The 22,403-nt window shown below is 52.9% G+C and overlaps 1 protein-coding gene across 7 annotated transcripts in view; it reads right to left on the bottom strand.

Annotated features, from left to right (window-relative positions):
* GAS7 (growth arrest specific 7) overlaps positions 1–22,403 on the bottom strand; it is a 215,244-nt gene that overhangs the window by 22,750 nt on the left and 170,091 nt on the right. For all 7 annotated transcript variants that reach the window (XM_045525988.1, XM_045525989.1, XM_045525990.1 and 4 more), the window contains 4 exons: positions 15,959–16,012; positions 6,808–6,897; positions 4,295–4,410; positions 1,661–1,735 (listed from right to left, as the gene is read on the bottom strand). In XM_045525988.1, the coding sequence (XP_045381944.1) occupies positions 1,661–1,735; positions 4,295–4,410; positions 6,808–6,897; positions 15,959–16,012 (335 nt within the window). The remainder of the gene's footprint in view (positions 1–1,660; positions 1,736–4,294; positions 4,411–6,807; positions 6,898–15,958; positions 16,013–22,403) is intronic.

Here is a 22,403-nt window from a genome sequence, read left to right as displayed (position 1 = left end):
TCCTTCCTCGGGGTTCACTTCCCCTTGTGGGAGGAATTCAAACAGAGAGACTTGTGCCGCAGGGAGGTTGGAAGAGAAAGAGGACTCCTGGGGACCCTTTCGACTCTGACCTCCTGGGAGTCTTCATTATTTTAAAAATTGAGATCAGATTCATATAACGTAAAATTAACCATTTAAAAGTGAACAATCCTTTGAAAGGAACGCATTTAGTACACTCACAATGTTGTGCAACCACCACCTTTATCTAGTTCCAAAACCTTCTCATCTCCCTGTTGTGGACTAAAGGTTTGTGTCCTGCCGAAATTCATATGTTGAAGCCCTAACCCCCAGTGTGGCTGTATTTGGGGGTGGGGCCTTTAAGGAAATAATTAAGATTAAATGAGGTCATAAACATGAGGTTCTGATCTGATAGAATTAGTGTCCTTATGAAGATAAACATCAGAGCACTCCTCCTCTCTCTCTCTCTCTCTCTCTCTGAGCACACGCCAAGGCAAGGCCATGTGAGCACACAGTGAGAAGGGGCCTGTCTGCAACCCGGTGGGAGAATCCTCACCAGACACTAGGACTTTCAGCCTTCAGAACCATGAGAAAGTAAATTTCTGTTGTTTAAGCCACCCAGTCTGTGGTGTTTTGTTGTAGCAGCTTGAGAAGACAAATACACACCCCAGAACGAAACCTGGTACCTGTTAAGCAGTCACACCCTATTCTTCCAGCCCCTGGCAGCCAACGGTCTGCTTTCTGTCTCTATGCATTTGCCTATTCTGGACATTTCACAGAAACGGGGTCATATACTATGTGACCTCTTGTGTTTGTCTTCTTTTCCTCAGCGGAGTGTTTCTGAGGTCCATCCACACAGTAGCACGTATCAGCATCCTATCCCTTTTTATGGCTGAATGGCAGTCATTGGAGATCCATTCATCCCTGGATGACATTTTTTATTTTTCCACCTTGGGCTGTTGTGAATAGTGCTGCTCTGTATATGTGTATACATGAATGTGTCTGAGTCCCTGTCTTCGATTATTTTGGGTATAAACCTAGGAATGAAATTGCTGGGTAATACGGTAATTCTATGTTTAGCTTTTTGGGGAACTGGCAGACTGTCTTCCACAGGGGCTGCACTGTTTTACATTCCCACCGAGGCCACACAAGGCTGACACTGTTCCACCCACTAGGAATCCTGTGGACGGAGGGTTGGGCTGAGCCTTCCCCAGCTTGGGTCCCCTCCACAGGGGTCTGGACGGTCACAGCTAGAGTGGGGAGAGGAGCCTGGGGCTCAGCCCACAGGAGAAGGATCTAAACAAAGGGGCCCAATATAAAATCCTCTCACACGCAGTTTCCTCCCAGCCTGCCCTCAGAGAAAGGGGAGCTGGGGTGGGCACCTCGAGGCTGCTGCCTGGCCACCAGAGAACAGGCCGGCGGGGTTCTGACCTACCCCGGCACCTGGCAGGAGGCTCTTGGTCACTAGAGAGAAGACAGTGTAGAAGTGTCCTTCTTGGGCACGGACGCCCATACCCCGAGTCATGGTGCCCACCTTATGCCAGGCCTGCGGAGACCTCCCACCCAGGGCGGGCCCTTACCAGCGATCAGCGGCAAGTGAAAAGGGCTCCCCCATTCAGCGTCCCCAAGTGCTCCCCACTCCCATTCTCTCCTCCCAACTCACCCTTCCTCCTGCGCGGCCAAGGAGTTCTGAGAGAGCTTAGCTAAGTTCTTCGCATAGTCTTCTTCAATCTTTATCCTGCAAAGGGAGAAAACCCAACACGTCAGCTCTCCGCCCCCCTGTGGGGCTGCCCCGCTGCCCCGCACGTGTCAGCCATGTAAAGGAACCCATTAGACTGTACGCTCTGACAGGGCATGGCTCGTCGGTCTGCCTGACACACAGTAGGTGCTTAATAAATATTTGTTGAATAAATGCATGAACAAAATGGTCTGAATCTCCATCTCCTTATCTGCAAAATGGGATGTTTCCGCTTGTCTGCTGGGGCTGTGAAGACGAGAGCTATTGTTTACACAGCTCCCAGCACGGGGCTGGAAACATGGGGCCCTTAAATGAATGAATGCAACCCGTGATGGACCACCAGGGATGCCCACTGCCGTCCCCTCTCCCTCCCAGCACCAGAGCTCCCAGATGGCCGCAGCCCCTCAGAAGCAGACACAGAGCATCTCCCTACCGTCTCCCACCTTCACGCCTCTAATTGCCAAGCCTGCTGGGCACAAGTATTTCCATGGAAACCAGGCAGTGCCCAGAGCTGCAGCTTGATTCTGTTTCCCTGGAGAGGAAAGTTGCCTTGGATGTAGCTTCCAGCAGGCAGGCCCTTGACACATTTGCAAGGCAACTCCCCGGGGAGAGGTCTGTATCATCCAACACATCCCTGTTAAGTGTGTTGTCAAAGGTACCTTGCCTGCTGCCTAAGTGGTCCTCTGGGCAGTGGTGGGAGACAGAGCAGGTGGGCTTATGTCAACCAGCACCGGCTCTGGCTGGGGCATCCAAGAGCCCCTGGTACATCAGGTGGTGAACCAAAAGGCCCCAGAGACGCCGGAGCTGCAGCATTTGCTTCCCAGCCGCTCAGACAGCTGGTGCCCGAAGGATGGAATGATGGAGAGAGGGCGACCGACAAAGTCATAATCATTGCACGATGTGGCACAGAGACTCCCAATCTCTCGTTCCTCCTTGCACCACTTTGCCGTCACCCCACTCCGGCTGGTCTCTAGGTCCTCCCGCGTCAAATCCAACTGATGTGCCCCTGTTGCTTCCCCTCTGTTCCCTCTGCCCTCGCCTGCAGCCCTCCCTAGAACATGTGGACTGGCAGCCTACACCTCCAGACTACGGCCAGAGACCGCACTAGAAAGCAGGTCTAACCATGTCGCGCTCCTGGTCCCTCAGTGCCAGCTCCTGTGCCGGGCATAGGAGGTGCACATAGCTCTGCCTCCTGGGCCTCACTCTCCAAACCAGTGCCAGCAGCACCTGCCCCTCTCCCCACCTCCCAAAGCCAAGGCCACTGCAAACCAGCTGGTGTCTGTCCCTGAGCCAGGCCTGCTCCCATCTGTGCGCCCTCCTGGCTCTGAGAGGACCTCCCTGTGAGATCCCCAGGTGGACTGAGAGAAGTCACAGGCACCTACATTTTCTCCGGGGAGACCAGAGTGTCCTGAAATCCATTCATTTGCTAATGACATGTTGTTACGGAGTATAAACCCCAAGTGTGTTCAAGCTTTGGCTGCTACAGCCATTTTCCTATTTGCCCGTTTGACACTATTGTTTTCTCGCACCCGAGCTATGCAACCTCTCAATTTCCTACCAGTTTAATGGATCATAAAATAAAGATTTGATTATACAAACTGAAAATAGCTCCCCTAAGGGAAAGGGGTGCTCTAAAACACCAAAGCATTATTCCTTGATTATTGTTATAATTAAAAAAGAAATATTTTTTAAAGCTATTGCTGTTTGCTATAAATATTGCCAGTGTGCCTCCAGATGAAACTCCAGGTGAAAGGCTGTGTCCGTGCACGTGTGCGCTCGTGCACGTGTGTGATGGGGGGTGCGGGCTGGTGCTCGGGCCGTGAGTCTGTGCCGAACAGTCTCAGAACTCGGAGAGACAGAGACAGGGAGGGAGATGGAGAAGGAAGGAACTTCTTTTTCTCGTTGTGGCTTTTCCCAGGCTGAACTTACTGTTTCTTCATCTATGTTCCCCAGCTCTTTAGACAAACCACTGTTAGAATCCCTGACAGCGGGGCTGGAGGTGGGAAGAGCGAGGAGGGTTCTATAGCTCCTGCTCTGGGATGTAGTTTTGGCTAAAGATGAATTGAAAGGTCACATTCTCCTTTCTAGTTATGGTAAAGGACAGTGCTTCAAATGAGGGCTAGGTAGGTAAGTAAAGGAGTGAAACAGCCTGTTGGGGGAACCAGAGGGAGTGGTGGAGACTGTGGCAAAATGGGAACAGGAATAGCTGCTACTCAGCTCCAGCTGGTTGCTGCGTGAGAGATGTAGAAGCAATCCTGCCAACCTTCTGCTTTCTCAAGGCCTGCTAAGTCTACAGATTTTAATGTAAAATCTACCAATTTTTAAAAAATGTTGGTTCAAATCTTTAAAAACACTATACAGGCCAAAGCTACACATCTGCTGGCCAGATCTGTCCCAGGAGACATGAGTTGGTGGCTCCAGTCTTACACTCCCCTTAGCACTAACCAGCCCAGTGCTGAGCATGCAGTGCTAGGTCCTGCTGCGGACTCCTCTCAGGCCACGGGGCCAAGGTGGCGCTGTCGCAAGACCCCCCAGAACTGGGAGGGGCCCAGGTTTCACCTTTCCCGGATGAATTCTGACATTTCCTTCTGCATTTGTTTGCCCTTCAATTGTTTCTGAAGCAGTAGCTCAAACCCAGCCACGGTGCCATTGCCTTGGGGGTCCTTCTTATCAGCCTGTGAAGCAAACAGAAACACAAGAGTTTAGGCGACATCTGGTGGTGTCTGGAGCCAGGGAGAATGGAGCGTAGGGAAGACAGACTCCAGGAAGTTCCCTGGTGCACCTGGCAACCCCAGCCCAGCACGAGGAGGAAGGAGCTGCCATCTCCGCTGCCCTAACTCGGACCTCTGCCTGGGGGCCCTGCACCCATGCTGCCTTCTGATGCTCAGGACCTCAGCCTAAGCTGCTGCCACCCCATAGCCAAACCCTTAACTCTTCCAACCTGGGAATCAATAGCAAGAAGGACAAGTGGCCAAACACACGGGCTCTGATGCCCAACACCTGAAATTCCAGCTGGGTGACCTCAGGCAAGCTCTTCACTAACCCCAGGCGTGCACTTCTTTATCTGCAAAACTGGGGAAATAAGGGCACCTACCTCATGTGGTTATTTGGGATAAATGACATAGTAAATACCTCAGCACAGTGCTGACGCATGGTAAGTAGTTGATAAATGGGATTATTATCAGTTACTTTTAATTAAAAGGCAGGACCTGCGGAAGATGGCCAAGTCAACGAAATGGGAACTTAGGACCCAATTGGTTTTGCAAAAAAATATTCTTAAAACTTCAAAATTAAATGATTTCCTTTGTTTTGTTTCACCTGTACTTCCTCAAGTTCACCCAAATACCCCTTTCCTGCCTAATATTCATCTTGCCACACTGCTAATACCTCTCGTGACAGGGAGATCACTACCACACGGGGTGAACCATGTCATACTGAGGCTGCTCTTGCAGTTTAGGGGTTTCTCCACGTACATTGAAGATTTGTGCACTTCACTCTATGAATGCTACATCTTGCTGAAAAAGCAAAGGGGAAATTATCTGAATTCTGAGCCCGAATCTGGCTCCCTTCTAGGACTGACAGACTGAGCAATCCAACTTACACTAGAGAAAACCGGCCGGAAGCAACAGGCTTTACAGCTTGTGTCAGCAGAGAGAAATTTCTATCAGAGGAAAAGGCCCTGATGACCAGGGAGATAAAAACCTCAGATTAAGTGTCAGAGTCCCCGGAGAGCTTGAGTTAAGATGAGGACTCACAAGTGTCACTCTGTGGGGCGCTGCTGACCAGCGGGCAGAATCACACACTCCCTCCAGCTTCCCAAGGCTCGAGACCCCCCCGCGATGACCCCCAGCTCCCCGGATGCTTATCCCTGGGCCCAAACCACTCTCCCTGGCAGGCTCCTCTCCCACAGCCCTCTTCAGGGCTCACGTTCCCACACCCGGCCACATGCTTCCATCTCTGCCGCTGCCACGGCTTTTCTGGTCTCCCCCTCTTCCCCCTCAACTTCCACTCCTGCCTGTGCAATGCACGTGACTCCGATCACAGCACATTTCTGCTCAAGGCCCTCCCACATTCTCCTACAGCAGAGAGAATACAACCTAACGCCCCGACGGGGGCCGCAAAGCCTTGCTGATCCCTGCTCACGCCGCCTCCGAGCTCGCTCACTCCCGGGGTCTGTCTGATGCCAAAGCCTGAGCCCTTTCTGTGCCGCTCTGTGACCTCTGCACAGGTCTCTGCCTGGAGGCAACACAGCCGGGACACGAGGAGCTGTCCCTCTGAGGTGGGTGGGGCACAGGAATCTCTGCATGTCTTCTAAGGTGCGAGTGATTTGGTAGAAAGGAAAAATCACTTCCGTTTGGCATTTGGTTAGTAAATCTAAAAAAGGATAGATAATCCATTCTGCACGGTGGTGAAGACATGTTTTTATTCAATTTATTTATTGTTCCTCAGGGTCTTTGCAGACTTTTTTTTTTTTGAAATGCACAATTCGGTGGTTTTTAAAATATTCACAAGGTTGTGCAACCATCACCATCACCACTGTATGATTCCAGAATGGGGTGATCTAATTTTGAAAGTCATAGCTGTCTTTGTCATCTTGCAAAACTAAAACTGTGTTCATCAGACAAAAGCAAACATTTTGGAACCACAGGATCATTAAAGCTGGAGCTCTCTACAGATCTGTGCACCCAACCTTCTCGTGATTTGGATAGGACTAGAGGCCCAAGGAGGTAAAGTACTTGTCCAAGTTTTCTCACATGGTGACAGCAGGTACGGAGCCCAGATTCACTTACCGGGGCTGACTCTAGTCTTCTGCCCTCACTGAGCATCAGGGAAATGACCCTCCAGCCGGCCTGCGTTCTGGCTGGGATTTCTGTATTGCCGTGAACAGCCCTGCTGGGGGCCCGAGATTTATGGAGTAATCTGGATCCCAGAAGGGTCTTGAGTTCCTGTCTCAGATGCTAAATCTACTGCCATGTTTTCAGGCTGCAATAAGAAATGGCCCTCCACTTTGAGCTCCAGGCCTCTCCTACCCACTGCGGCCACTGCATAGGGGAAACTGAGGCACCACTTACCCAGAAGTAGTCACAGTAGCTCCACTCAGTTGGTTTCAGCAGCTGCTGTTCTGGCATCGTGTCTGGGTGAGGGAATGTCACGCAGTTTATCTGCAGGGCACAGAACGAGAAATAAAACAACTCCATTGGAGTCTCAGGAGAAGCAGGGAAGGCCTTGCCCCCGAGACACAGCACTAACGAGGCCTCCCTGCGGGCCAGCTTGGTAGAACACGCGCAGGGGTCTCCGCATGCTCCAGTGGCTGGCATTTCACACGAGCCACTCGTCCACCCCGGGGGCCCGTGCATCACTATGGAGCTCTCTGGAAGGCGGTTCAACAGGATCAACATCGCAAACACCCAGGACCTTTGACCCAGCAGCGGCACTACTAAGAGTCTATCCTACAGATACGTCTGCACGGGTGTGCAGTGACATCCATACATGGTCTCTCGCTACACACTGTTTACAGTCGCCAAAGGCTGGAACACAGTTACGCTGTCCATCAGCAGAGGAATGGGTAAACAAAGTACAGACAGACAGACACCTACGGAAATCGTACAGGACACAGTGATAAAGTTCTTACGTATTGATGAGGAAAGTGTGTCGGGATGTACTGTCAGGTGGGGGGCAAGAGAAGAGTGCTACAGTGTGCTACCACATGGGTGTACAAAGAGGGGGGGAAATACAGTTGACTCTTGAACAACACAGGTTTGAAATGTGTGAATCCGCCTATATGTGGATTTTTTTCTGCCTTCTGACAGCAAGACCAACCCCTCCCCTTCCTCCTCCTCCTCAGCCTACTCAGTGTGAAGACCGGGATGAAGACTTTGTGATGATCCACTTTCACTTAATCAATAGTAAATATATTTTCTATTCCTTACGCTTTTTAATAGCATTTTTTCTCTAGCTTACTTTATTATAAGAATACAGTATATAATACATATAACATGCAAAATATGCGTTAATTGGCTGTTATCAGTGAGGTTTCTGGCTGACAGTAGCCTATTAGTTAAGGTTTCGGGGGAGTCAAAAGTTACAAATGAACTTTTGACTGTGCAGAGGGAGTCAGGACCGCTAACCCCCATGTTGTTCAAGGGCCAACTGTATACACATTTGGTTACTGACATGCAGAACATTTCCAAGGAAAGGAACTGTGTGGGTGAGGGTCAGAGATCAGAGGTTACTTTGCAAATTTTATCTCATGATATGTATTAAATGAACAAATACAGTTTAAAATTATAATCCAGGGTGCACACTTGGGGCTGGCCCTAGCCAAGAAGAGCGAAGTGCAGATTCCTGAGTGGTCTCGGAATTTTCTGCCCGTGCACAGCTGTGATGTTCCTGGCTCTCCCGGCTCTGCGGCAGTGGCTTTGCCGATGCTCCCTCTCCCATGGCATCAAGCCCCAGATCCTCCCTCTCCTGTGGAGCAGGCTAATTTGTTTCCACTGTGGGAGCAAGGCCCGACTGAGCCTCATGGGCCTATACCTTCCTCGCAGCCCAAGCACCTGCTGACGTGGGAGACGTCAAACGTTGAAGAAAAGAACGATGCAGAAAACCCTGAGGTTTTGGGCCCAGGACACAAAGTCCCAGGCCAGGCAGGGCGTGCAAGCCAGTGTGAGGCACCTGCACGGCACAGAAACTGTGGCTCTGAAGGCCAAAGATGAGCAGCCTCCGCCGTGGGCAGGGCTTGGGGTCTGCGGAGAGGCGTCCAGGGGGCAGATTCAGCTCAGCTCCTGCCAACTGTTGTCAGGCCAGTATGAAGAGTCCCGTGTTGTCACATAATGTGAGACTCAAGAGCAGCTGAAGATGGGCATTTGTTACGTAAAGTGTCTCATTTTTTAAGTGTTGTTAATTAATTTGGGGTTTAAAATGATAATAATAATAATAATAAGGCAACAACACTGTGCAGGCCCAACAAACTCCTCTGCCAGTGGAGTCGGGCCCATGACCTCCAGTCATGACCTCTGGCTTAGGGGCTCGAGGGCGGCTGGAGGTGAATCTAGCCCCATCCCCTTCCCAACTGCCAGGGGCACAGGCCCCACTTACAGTGGGGAGAGAAGTCCCAAAGGATGGAGCCCCCAATCTGGAGGGAACTGTGACACAATAGAAAGGATTAGAGGCGGGAATGACCCCGGGCCCCTGGTGATGAGATGGGCAATGCTGAATTCGGCCCAGGTCACGGTGGGGCGGAGGGATTCCCTGGGCTGGGGAGTTTTCTCCCCAGGTGACCCTGGCCAGCAGCAGTGCGCAGGAGGGGAGGGCCCGTCTCCCAAGGCCAGCACCCGGAGATGGTCTCCCCAAGCCCTTGTTCCCGGCTGCCTCCCCAAGGTGTGTCCAGAGGCGAGTCCCCTTCACTGGCTCCCGCAGCCCACTGCCAAGCAGGTGTCACTCGTAGCAGTCAGGAAAACAAGGAGTGGATTTCAAAGTTTCACATATTCCCTGTTTTGTGTTCCACCTATTCTTGCTTCAACAAATAATGGTGATCACAGTCCACCTTTATTTGCTTAATAATGCAGCCCATGACAATTTCAGTCAAAGGTAACGATAAATTAACCATGACATTCAAGTAAACTGGGCATTAATAATCACAGAGCTAGTGGGTTTTAGGCACTCAGAGGGGGTCTAAATGCCTTCTTGAGCCCCCTGCTCTCCAGGCATCCTCTACCCTTTCCCTGGTCCTTCCTCTGCCAAGCTGCTCTTGGTCCTGGCCTCTTGTTGGGGAAACATTCTCCGACCGAGAAGAGCTTCGCTGTGATGGGAGGTGGCTGGGCCAAAGGTGGGCAGAACAGGAGGGGAAACAGGTCTTTCCCAGCCTTCTTTTCCAGAATCTTTCTTAAGATCCACCCTGGGAGAAAGGATGCTCTTGCCCACCCCGGCACGCTCACCCCTGTGAGGCTGAGGGGGAGACGGTGCCAGGGGCAGCCCCTGCCATGACGAATCCTGGCTGGCTCCAAGCCCAGCCATGGAAAGGCCTCGGAAGGGCTGAGGAGGGCCGAGGCGGCCCTTCCTAAGTACCACTGGGTCCCCTGCTTTGTCCTAGAGCTGAGGCTGAGCATGCCTAGAGTCACCTGGAGACACAGGTTGCTGGGTCCCTCCCCTGGAGTTTCTGACTTGGGAGCTCAGGGTGGGGCCCCAGCTCCCAGGTGATGCTGATGGCCCAGGGCCACCTCACTTTGAGAACCAGAGTCTGTGATCCAGTCAGCAGGGACGGGGACGGGCCTTGTGCCCGCAACAGAAGACACAAAGATGAACCAGCCACAGGGCCCTGCTCTTAAGGTCCTAATGGCCTCCCAGAGAGATGCCTACTTCGGGGACCAGAAGGGCCTGGGGTCTAGAAGGTGAGGAGGCCACAGATGGCCCTGTACCGCCCCCAAGGGAGGGCCTGCTGGGCTGGGGAGAGGAGTAAAGGGAGCAGGATGGGGGACACATTACACACTCATTTTACTGCCACTCTTTGAGGACACCAGTCCTGGGACAACCTGGTCAGGGCCCCAGGTTGCCTGTCACCACCTCTGTCCACTCTGGTTTGGGATTTCTCATGCTCGGCCACTGGGATCTCCCCAAGTCCTCCCTGGGCCCCGCGCCCCCTGGTGGGCACCTGGAGAACTCCGCCTCGCCAGCCCCGTTGGGGGCACTTACAGGGCTTGGGTTCCAGGGCGCCCTAGGCTTTGCACACAGTCTCATTTCCTCTTCCCAGCAACCCCAGGAGCGGGGAACAGCAGCCCCGTTTCATATGAGGAAACCGAGGATCATGGAAGTTAGCTATTTGAGTCCAGATCCAGCCGGCTCCAGGGTCCCAAGCCCTCAGCCACGATGTTGTCTGAGGGACCACTTGCACGCCCACTTTGCATTCAGACATCGTGGCACGGCCACTCGGTGGCACGCACACGCTAGACCTGCCCAGCGATCGGCACGCATGCATTTGTCACAGCATTTCTCATGACGGTTTACGTAACATCTCCCCTTGCCAGACAGCCTGCTCTGTGAGGGGAGGGAGACCGTTTCCCCGGTAACGGGCACAGTGTCGGGCACGTAGTGGGTACACAGTGTTGGGCACACAGTGGGTGCTCAGTGGATGTTTCTTGGTGCAGTGACCAGAGGCTGGAGATGTGAGATACAGCCCCTGCCCTCAGCGGCTGATGAAGAGGTCACGTGAGTCTTGGGGAGAAATCTGCCACTGGGTGAGCACGGGGTGCTGAGGCTGGGCGGGGGCAGGGCTTCAGGGCAGGAATCTCACAGGGAGCGAGGTCGGTCATGAGAGGAGGACCGAGGCAGGCGCAGGGGTGGGAGGTAAAAAGACTACTGCAGGGAGGAAGAGGGCCCTGGTGTGTGAGGATACGCCCCTGGGTGGGGACACGTTCCTCTGTTTGGCTGGGGCTCAGAGCCAGGAAGTAGACAAAACTGAGGGAGGGGGGCCTGGCAGGCGTGCCCAGGCCCCTCAGGTCTGCCCTGAAGGTAGCGGGACAGTGGCAGCCACGGGAAGGTCCAGCAGGAGAGTGACGGGGTTGGGTTGCTCTTCAGGGTGAGTGGGCCCCTCCCACTCCGCCCAGGACAGAGGTGGCACTGGAGAGGTGATGAGACTACCCACGGGGGAGGGGGACGTGCGGTGACCTGGAGGGCTCACGATGGGCTCTGAGCAGCGTAGTTGGGAGGGGACAGGTACAACTCTGGGTTATTTTGCAGACAGACTTAACAGCACCATGAAGCTAACTCAGTGACTCTCACTCAGGGGCGATTTTGCCCCCACCCCAGGGGACATCTGGCAGCCTAGAGACATTTTTGGTTGTCACAACTGTGTGGGGGGCGGGTGGGTGCTACTGGCATCTGGAGGGTAGAGGCCAGGGAAGCTGATAAATGTCCTAGAACGTACAGGACAGCCCCCCACAGCAAAGAGCCACCTATAAAATGTCAGTAGTGCCGGGGCCGTAAAACCCTGAGCCGCCTGGCCTGGGTGGAGAGGAAGAGTGTTCCCACCACTGGGATGAGAAATGGGGGGAGACGGTGGATTCAGAGAGGGAGGTGGTGGTGGTCAAGGAGGATGGCGAGGGCGGGGGGTGTGCTGAGGTCCAGGAACAGGCAGAGCTGATGTGCGTACCTGCACGGCCAGGTGCTGCCCGCCCACGCACGGTGACGAGATGGGGCACAGAGCTTAACTCTCCAGCCCACTGTGAGTGGCAGAGCAGGGTCTAGGGCCAGCGTCCTACCTCATGGGCCACCACTCTTATCCTTGCTCTTTCTGTGACCTCCAGGCCTCAGAATCAAGGCTCCTGTGTCCCTGGACCAGAAGAGCTGGGAGGACCACACAGCTCCATCCTGCAGGGTTCCCGAGCCCAAGGAGGGAAGAGAAGGTGGGACAGGCCTTTCCGTGTGTGGATCCTGCCCCCTCCTGGGTGATGTTTTCCAGACAGTGACACCAGGGTCCAGCTACACCTCTGAGAAAGAGCTTGTCCTCCTCCCAGGGCCTCTCAGGAGGAGCCTCAATTCCCCCCTCCACCCTGCAAACCCAGAAGACATCCTCAGGAACCACTTCCCGTTCATTCAACAAGAGCTAACAATGTGCCAGCCACAGTTCTATGTGTTTTACACATGTTAGCTCATTTAATCATCCCCACAGCCCTGTAAGGCAGGGGCCATTATTATCTCCATTTTACAGATAAGGAAACTGAGGCACAGAGAGGTTAAGTAACTTAGGCAAGATCACACAGCTTGTGCATGGAATGGTGGAGCCAGGGTCTGAGCCCAGGCAGTCTGGCCGCAGAGTGTAGGCTCTTGACCTGTCACGCTAACTTTCCAACATGCTGAAGTGTAAATATGCCACATCCCCACCCAAGGCAGGGGCGCTTCACAGGGAATAAGAGCAGGTGCACCTCCCCACGTGTACTGGCCAGGGGCCGTTCCAGTAGCCGGGTTACCATTCTCAACCAGCCGCATCTTCATTCTTGCACCGAATGTTTTCTCCGACCCTCAGATACACGGAGTAACACCCCTGCCCCTCCCCAACTGCGGGGGCCGCACTGTGCAGCTAAGGTTCCTGCCAGGGCCCTTCTGCAGGAAGGCTGCGTCCCAGAAACTCTCTGAGGGGTTCCCTGGGGGCAGCAGCGGCCAGCGAGCCACCTGGCCACAGCATGAGTGTGACCTGCCCAGGGTCTGACGGGGAGGCTCCCAGGCACGCTCTCCCCTCATCTGGGCCCGCCTGTGCTGGGGAGCAGAGGCCAGGCCTCCTCACCTGGCCTGTCTGACCAGCTTGCCGGCAGCTAAGAAGGGAAGATGGTTTGACAACAACTAAGGGCTCAAGCCCAGCAGTCCCTGAATTTTCCCTGGAGGAAAGTTGACCTGGGAGGGTGCAGGAGAGGCAAAGTCATCGCTGGGGCTCCCGTAACAGAGAAGACAAGACCCCAAGGGCTCATCTCCACCCCGTCAGCCCCCACCCAGGCTTCCCTGGCTTCGGACAGGCTATACTGGGAAGCTGGGGACCACAGGCATCCCCAAATTCCTCTTTCCAGGAGAGAGTATGGCCGGCTGGCTTTGTTGTCATCTTTTCTGGAACCCTCTAGATTCTGACACGTCACGAGTGTGCTGAGGGCTGCGAGCTGCCATTAGCACCCGTCACTCCCAATCACACGGCACACTCAACTTGCCAGCCCTGTGTGGGTGACAGTGGGGACAAGACCAAGCGCGACTGCCAGCCCCCGCCCGCTGCTGTCAGGGAGCCTACGTGTCTGCCCCTTCAAAACCAGCCCTGCGCCCCAGGCGGGGAAGCAGGAGCTTTAGAATCAAGCTCAATCCTGGGTCCTTGGCCCTGGACTCACCACCCTTTGCAGCCCAGGTCTGGAAATTTCCTGCTCTGTGCAGTCGGACAGCATGGGAAGTGGCCCACCTTGTCCCCACGTGCCAGGGGGAGGAAAGCGCATGTCCTAGACTTCCGGAGTGCGGCCACCTCTGTGCATCTCCTGCTTGGGGAACCGTGAGCTCTGGAGGATCAGAACTGAGAGGGACAGGCTGGGCATGGGACAGCAAGTGCTGTGTGGAGGGAAGGAGCAGCATGGCGGAAGGAGTCTTCAGCGCCAAGGTTTGCAAGGAAGCCCACCAGCCTGGAGATGTGTGGGGCCACGGTGGCAGTCAGGAGACCCAGGTTCGAGTCCCAGGCTCCGTTCCTCACTTGCTTTGTGACCTTTGGCCAGTCCCTTCTTTGCTTAGTTTCCCCAGCAAAAATTCTCCAAGGCATGAGCGTTTATTTAAAACCTCTGGGGGGTATTAGTTCAAATGCAGATGTTCCAGCCTGGCCCCCGACAGACAATCGCAGGTCTGGGGTAGCACAAGCAGGATCTTGGGGGCCTCGGATGCTGACTACACTTCGTAGATCCTCTCATGAGGAGCGATGATGCAGGTCATCGGGGAGGAGGAGGAAGGCACCGGGGCAGGGATGGACAAGGTGTGTCACCCCAGGGAGAACCCAGGGCCACACTCAGCCCACCCTGACCAAACCTGAAGCTCGGAGCCCAGCAGGTGCCTCGCTCCAAGGCCTGGGCGGCCATCGCTAAGGCCTTAGTGCACCTCCAGGTGCCTAACAGTCCGCTTTTGCAATGTTCTTTTTCATCTTTCTTCTAGAATTCTCATATGCCCTCCCCACCTCCCACCACTTTCTTCTCCTCCTTTTCACCTATTTCAAGACACTTTGGGGAATTCCTGCTTTGCCCCAGCATTCTGGGGCATTCTGTGACCATCTGAAGATGGGGACTGTGCCCTCCAGAAGTCTGCCCCCGCGCCTGCCCACACCCTGCCCAGCTCCGCCAGCCCCTCCCCTAGCAGGGGGGCAGCTGACCCACAGTCCAAGCAGGCCGGGCCCCCCTGCCCAGCCCTCGGGAGGCAGACTCCCCTGGGAGGTTGGAAGGAGTCCGTGGCCCAAGTAACCTAAACCAGCTCCGGACGGGGCCCTGCCGGCGGGTAAGAGCACAGGTTTCGGGCCCTGATGCTTCCCAGCTGGGCGACCTTGATCGAGGTCCCGCTCTGTGCCTCAGTTTCCTGATCTGCAAACAGGGTGACGATAATACTAACGTGTGCCAAGCACTTACTATGTGCCAGGCGCTGTTTTCAGTGCTTTACATATGTGGACCCATTTAGTCCTTACTCTGGCCCCCCCCCCCATTTCCCCATTTTACAGACGTGGACACTGAGGCAGGAAGAAGTTGAGAAACTTGCCCCAGGCTGCTGCACAGTTAGTAATTAAAGTCGTCGACACTCTGGCCTCAGAGTGATTACGCCACTGATTCTATTACCTACGCCTCAGACGGCTAGTGGACAATTAAATGGCCACCGAAGTGGTAGCAATTATTATTGTTGTTGTTATTGTTTGCCGAACCCTCTTTTTCTTCCACAGCAGGATGTTCAGCCTGGATGAACCGGGGAAACGCACCCACTCTCGGTTTTATCTGCGTGGGGCTGGTCAGAACTATGAGATGGCACCCAAGAGAGCCAGTCCCTGTTCCCTGCTCTCCTGTACCTGTGCCAAAATAGCAGACCTAGGACCACACTTCTCAGGTCTCCAAGCTGTGGGCTGTAGGGGCACCAGTGTCCCGCTGCCACCCTCCCTGAGCACACGGCTGAGGAGGGGCAGTGGGGTGGGGCTCCCAAGCCCGCACGCGGGGACTTGGCGGGCATTTCGAAGAGCCCTGGGAGGCAGGCTGGCCACTCATGCAGAAGCTGCCTCCTTTCTGTCAGGAACTCCCAGGAACTCTATTCTTAGGGTGCTTTCTCTTGCTTTTAACTTTGCCGTCTTGCAGAAGTTACCCTGCACAAAAGCAACCCTGCTGTGGCTGTAATTTACACGTCACATCACTTGTGCTGAGCACAGTCCACCCCCTTCAACCCACACCCGCAGGCACACCTTCCCCTGCCCGCCCTGCAAAAATGGCTTCTTCATCTTCCCAACCACCCTCCTTCCACTTGTTTGCCAGGAGAGAATAAGTGAAATTGACAGAAGAAAGGGAGGTGGTAGTGGGGGGTGGGGGGGTGGGATGGGGAATTTCAGCTGATCCGAGCTTTGGAATTTCCCCCGTTTCCAGGCTGGGCATCACTTCTGCTTGGTGGTCCACATCACCATGGCAACAGCCCCGCCACTGTGGCCAAATGCCCCAGCTTGCTGCCCAACCTGGGAGCGCCCCAGGAGCCACTTACTGTGATGGTGTTTTCCTTGCTCTGCTTTTTGCTTGGTGACGAGGATCCCAGGTTCTGGAGAGAGAGGCAAGAAACATCGTCAGAGCTGCTCTCCATGTTGGACTTTCTTTTCCCCCATTCAGGTTCCCGAGGGGGGGAGGGATTGGTTAAAAGCCCTGTGCTGGGGAAGTTCAGGGATGCTCAGCCTGGCGTTAACTCCTAAGGCACCACATTGTGGGCCAGGGCAGGTGGCAGCGTCCCCGATCCCACGCTGTTCCCATGCCTGGTTCAGGCTGGAAGCAAACTGGAAGAAGCCTCCTGCACAGGCTCTGAGAAAACTGCTCCAAACCAGGTCTCCCCTCCTCTCCTCCCTGTCTGCGATTTGGGGAGTTAACCCCTGCGCTGCCCTCTGCTGGAAAACGGTTCCGCACGCTGCCTGCTGCCTGAAGCGCTGGAACCCGCTGGGGAGCAGAGAGTTAAGGCAGATCGCAGGCCACCACCTCCTGGCTCTGAACACTCAGCACATGACATTTTATTCTGAAACCCCCAGGTCCAAAACATCAAACCCTAAATACACATCGTGTGCACTGGGGCGCTGCTCAGCCACCTCCCTGCCTCGCCGCTCTCCCCACGCCGGGAGCCAGGAGGGATTTCCCAGCCAGGCTGAGTTTCAGCTTCCGTTCAGGCTCTAGATCGCCTTTTTATGTCTGCCCTGCTGCCAGCAAGAACACTAGAGTCCCACCTGCCCACCCACAGTGCCTCGGGGTAAGCCTGCTTCCCAGGTAGCCCTGAGCCCTCAGCAGCCTGCCAGAGTCCTGGGATGGCTCTTGCAGGGACAATTGTTGGTGGACAAACACCACATTTGTCCTGTGAGCCTAAAGAGAACGTTCCATTCTGGGTATTCCTTGTTCTATTAGCAATTATGGTAGCGATTCTATACTAGAAGTCCCTGAGCAGGACCTGGGGTGTCTCCTGTCCTGAGCCCCACAGTGACCTGGGAAGCAGGCTTACCCCAAGGCACCGTGGGTGGTCGTCACACGTGTGCCCCTGGACTTACACATTCCTTGGCAGAATGTAAGGAAGTGGCCGTCACTGTATAGATAAAGGTCAGAAGAAGCATGGAAGGGCTTCTCCGACGAGTGCCAAGGGCAGAAGGGCCCCCTAGAACCCTCCCAGGCCAGCACAACCCTGGACACCAGGCAGGGTGAGCACTGGCAGGTGGGGGCCAGCCCCGGCAACAGGAGCCCATCGGTGAATGGGCCAAAGAGGGAGCCTGCCTGAGTCCCTGCTACGGTCTCATTTCCTTACTCCCACACAGCCCTACTGGGGCTGGTAAGTTAACTCACGAAAACCCACATCCTTAGCAAAAAGGGACCTTGTAGAGCGTCCCCTTCACAGACAAGAAAATGACTACTAGCTTTGAGACCCTGGCAACAAATTTGAGTTCTTTGAGCCTCAGCTTCACCATCTGTGAAATGGATTATCACCGGTCCTCAAGCTTTGTGGTGTATCAGAATCAGCTGAGGAAAGTGCCCAAAATAGAGACCCAGCTGGGCCTGGTCCAGCAGGTCCCAGGTGGTGCTAGTGTCTCTAATGCAGAATCTGCAGCACACGGATCCACCTTCTGTCCCTTCACGGAGGCGCCTCTACTTATGGCCGCTCCTCTAGCGACCCCAACAGGCTCTGGGGAAACGTCAAGCTCGTGGCCAGCTACAGCTTCCACAGACATTTCCAGGGCATGAGCTCCTCCAGCTGGCCCACCCGGTTCCCTCCCAAGCTATCGGCTCCGCCCCAGGGCACTTGCCAACACTGCCCAGCGAGGAAGGCAGAGGCTGCAGGGTAGGAGGTGCCAGTCACCAAGGACAAGAGACAAGTACAGGCCTTTCTCCACAAGTTCCTTCAAGAGAGACACTGGCCAAGCAAACACATGCCAGGAAGGGGGCGGGGTAACCTTGGGGACGGATTCTGTGGTCTGCAGGAGTCTCCCTGTCATGGACAGACATTGCCACCACCACTGTGCTCCCACTGCAGGGAGGGCGACCGGTGCTCCAGCTGCCTTGGCAACAGCCTTCGAGTCTACAGGCTAACGCTGGTGAGGACAGCGACGAGGAGCCGGAGGAGGAGGAGAATGAAGGGGAAGGAAGCGTTGCAAGAACGGCTGTCCACTGAGCGCTTACGACAGGCGCCAGGCCAGCCATTTGACACACTTAATCTCCTTTCATCCTCGCAGCCCCAGCAAGTTAAATGGCATCAACTTCATTTTGCGGATCATGAAACTGAGGCTTGCAGAAGTTAAATTCTCCAGAGTCTCAAGGCTAGGAAAGAGAGGAGTAGAAACTGGAATCTAAGCCTACAGAACTCTTTCCTCTATCTTCTGCCGTCTCTCCGCTTGGAGACCCAGGACAGTATCTTGTTTTCCAGACGTCTTTTCAGGGGTGGCAAAAAAGATTTCCATTATCTACAAACATATTTCAGGACCACTGTGTACCTGGCTCTGTAGAATGAGGCTGGACATGGAGGCCACATTTCCTCCTTATAACCTGGCCAGGACAGAAATACAAGTGATGGCGTTGAGGGTGGGTGTTCTGTGTGTGGTGCCAGCACCTTCTCTGGCCTCTGCTCTGCTAGCCGTGTACGGCGTCAGCTGGTGCAGACCAGGGGGGGCACAGGCAATCTCGGGCTCTGCGTGTGCTGCTGCTAACCTGTGCCTATTACTCTAATTTCATGAACATCCACCATCTGCATGCATTTTATATATAGACACACACACACACATACATCACCGCCCCCCATAGCATTCCACTGAAAGGGCCCAGAAGAAATGATGCCTCATCCCGGTTATAACACCTACTAACTAGAAATTGGTTTCTAAATACTATCTGGCATTAAAAGGAACCCAGGTTTCTTGGAGCTAATTCCACATGCAAAATAGACTTGGAATATCTTGTTGTTCTGAGAAGTAAGAAAGTATTCAAAGAATGATGGAGGGATAATAGAAGGACATAGTCAACCTATAGGGGCTCCTATGGGCTAAACTTGGGACAATCTGGGCACAAATATGAATAATGACTACAACTGATTAACTCTAAGGGGAAGGGAGGGAACATTTCTTCACAGAGGAATGCCAGTAAAAATACACAGTGCATTAGGAAATCACCATTTGCAAACCCCGTGTCAAAAGGGATTGAGGCCGTGATTCTCATGCATGCCCCACAACACTGAATGAAAAGATTGTTAGGGAACAGGATATTCACATGGTCTCACACTGGCACCTTGCAGATTACAAACGAGTTAGAAAGGAAAATGCACCCCTGCAAAGGAGAAATCTGGTAGTCACCACATTAACCAAGAGCGCAAACTAAGCCTCACCAGCAGGGTGCTAACCTGGGGAGGTTAAAACCCGATAAAATGCAATAAGTACTCAACATGCCCTGCACAGTATTCTTGCCAAAACTGCTTAACCTGACTCTAAGCATAAGAAAACAATTATACCAAGAATGTACATCATTCTATAAGACAATTGACCTGGACTCCTAAAGAATAAATAGATAAAAAGTCAACATGGGGAAAAACAAAAGAAAAAATGTGTGAAGGATTGGGTCTAGATGAAAAGAGACCAAAGCAATCACTGTGATGAAATGGTCTATCTATCCAACAAAATATTCAGCCATGAAAAGGGATGGAGGGCTACATGCTACGACAGGGAGGAACCCTGAACACATTTCAAGTGAAAGAAGCCAGACACGAAGGACCACGTATAGTATGATTCCATTTGTACGAAATTTCCAGAATAGGCAACCACATAGAGACAGAAGGTAGAATTAGAATAGTGATTGCCTGAGGCTTGGGGGATTCTTCTCGGGGTGATGAAAATGTTTTAAAATTGACTGTGGCAATGGTTGCACAACTGTGAATATACTGAAAACCACTGAATTATACATTTTAACTGGATGAATTGTATAGTTATATGAATTCTGGCTCAATAAAGCAGTAAAAAGAGAGCAACTAAAGAGAGACAGTGACCAATGTACCCATGTGTGAACTTGAATGGATCCTGGATTGGGGAGAAAAGCAGCCATAAAATGCATTTTGGGGAAAACTGGGGAATGTGAATCTGGACTATATATCTTGGGTGATGTTATTGAATTAATGTTTCCTTAAGTGTTATAATTGTATTCTGATTCTATCTTCTCCCTTAGAGATCCATTCTGAAATATCTGCATTTAAAACAATATATCGGGAATTTGCTTTAAAATAGTCCAAGGGGGCAGTGGGATTATGGGGAAGGGATGGGAGTAGAAACGAGACAAGACTGGCTGAATGCAGGTAATCACTGGACTGAAATGATACTTTATTATATTAATAGTATTCCCTCTGCTTTTGTAAAGGTTTGCAAATGCCTGTAAAGGTTTGCAAATGTCCATAACAAAAGTATTTTTTAAAAATTCCCTTGGGCTATGATTCCAGAGAAATCTTTTCCTCCATTTATTTCTTAAAGTCCTGGCCCCTCCTGGGCAGCTCTGTTGTCACCCAGAGGACGGACAGAGGGTGGCCCCACACAGGAGGTCCCTGGGAAACTGCGGCGGGTCACTCACAAGTGATTCAGCAAATGCCTGCTCCAAGTGTCTTCTCAGCCCATTTCCTCTCCCTGAACATAATCTTCTAGGTCCCATCCCTTCAGCAGGTGGGATGCTGTAAGAAACCCCTCGATGGCTTTTCAGTACTGTCAGGATAAAACCCGAGCTTCTCATGAAAGACCTGTGCAGACTCCCCCAGCTCATCCCCTGCCATACACCTGAGCCACAGTGCCCTCAGCCTCCATGGGTTCTTTGAAAACACCACACTCCTTCCTGCCTCTAGGTGTCCGCATGTCTTGTCCCCTCCAGCTGGAATGCTATTCTTCCCCCACCTCTCTGTCAAGCTAAACCCTTGCTCACGCTCTGGTCTCAGAATAAATATCTTTCCTCAGGGAGTCCATTCCTGACATCTCCCCCACCAGGCTAGGTCCTCATAGCATACACTTCCTCCAGCCCTATCACTGCTGAAAGTTCATAATCATTTATCTGATGTCTTTCTCCCACACCAGCTACAAACCTCCATCAAAGCAGGGGCTATGCTGCCTGGGTCTCAGTGCCCGGAAAAGAGAGAAATGCTCAATAGAATGTGTGTTATTGAATTAAATTGGGATGGTAGACATTTAGATCTCACCTCCTTTCTCCACTTTAAACTCCTTTCTCCAGTGGGTCCCTTAAGTTTCCAAACCTTTAGTCCCATTCTCTTTCCTCTCCCCCATGTCTAGAGGGTCTTCCTGGGGAAGTTCATGGGAAGTCAGACGTTAAAAGGTGGGTCACCAAAGGGCCTAAGCACTGCTGGGCAGGAAGGAAGGGGACCGGCTAGATTAGGACCTGCTTCTGCAAAGGCCAGCCAGCCAGCAAGACTATGAGCCTTTGCTCCCTCTCACCTGGCGGGCTCCATTTACCCAGTACCCAGCAGCTGGCCTGGGGCTGCAGAATCGAAACCCTCCACTGGGTGGCACCAGACAACCACCACCTGCGCCCACCCATGCAGGTCTCGCAGGGCTGGATGACGGAGGGGGCAGGTGCCCTCAGGAACTGTTGGGCATCCCGCAATCAGTCCTACCTGTGACAGAGCCCAGTGGGGACACACTCCCGCTTTTCATGAGAATTAGGGCTTCCCTCCCTCTTCCCCAGTACTCTAATGCTTCCTCAAGGAGGGGCAGGTAGCAGGTAGTAGGAAGAGAACACAACAGGGCTTTTCAGATCTGGAGTTTTTCAATCTGGACCTGTCACTGTAACCTTCAACAAGCCACTTTATCCACCCCACACTCTGCATCTCAAATGGGCATGTGTTCATTTGCGCATTCATTCATTCATTCATTCATGCTTCAGTTATAATGAAGTGTAAGTGTTATGAGTTACAGTGGACAGCCTGGGACGATGTGAGTAAATTACTCTGCACGCTGAGTGTACACCAAGTGCTGCATGTACGTACTTAGGGACCCTTTGTTGGTAGTATTAATACTCTCTGTGAATACCAAACCTTCTTAACCTTTCTCTATGCTTAGCCTTGGCACCTTTTTGGAGAACCAGTTCTGTATGTTCACAAACTAGGATTAAAAAGTCATAGCTTTTGTACCCAAATATTACCCTTTCACAGCCTAAAAGAGCAACATTCTGCCTTACAGTCCTGGGAACTGGTGAAGGAATCCACGTTGGCTCTCTCCATGTATGGCAGGATTTATTTTGTCACTTTGACGATATCTCAACTCCCAAGGTTATCATCCAAAAAAAGAATATTACTCAAATCCACCTGTCCTTAGGCCGTCACTGCCTACCCCGGCCCGGGGCTCTAGAGCTGGCTTTCCCTGAACCCCCAAGACTAGTACCTTCCTTCTAGCTTTCATTTTTTAAAATAAAAAAAATTGTATCTGTGTTCTATAAAAGTA

This window comes from Lemur catta, chromosome 15, assembly GCF_020740605.2.
Source record: "Lemur catta isolate mLemCat1 chromosome 15, mLemCat1.pri, whole genome shotgun sequence".
Classification (NCBI taxonomy): Eukaryota; Metazoa; Chordata; class Mammalia; order Primates; family Lemuridae; genus Lemur; species Lemur catta.
Note: the sequence above shows the minus strand (reverse complement) of the source record. Positions and strands in the feature narration are given on the sequence as shown.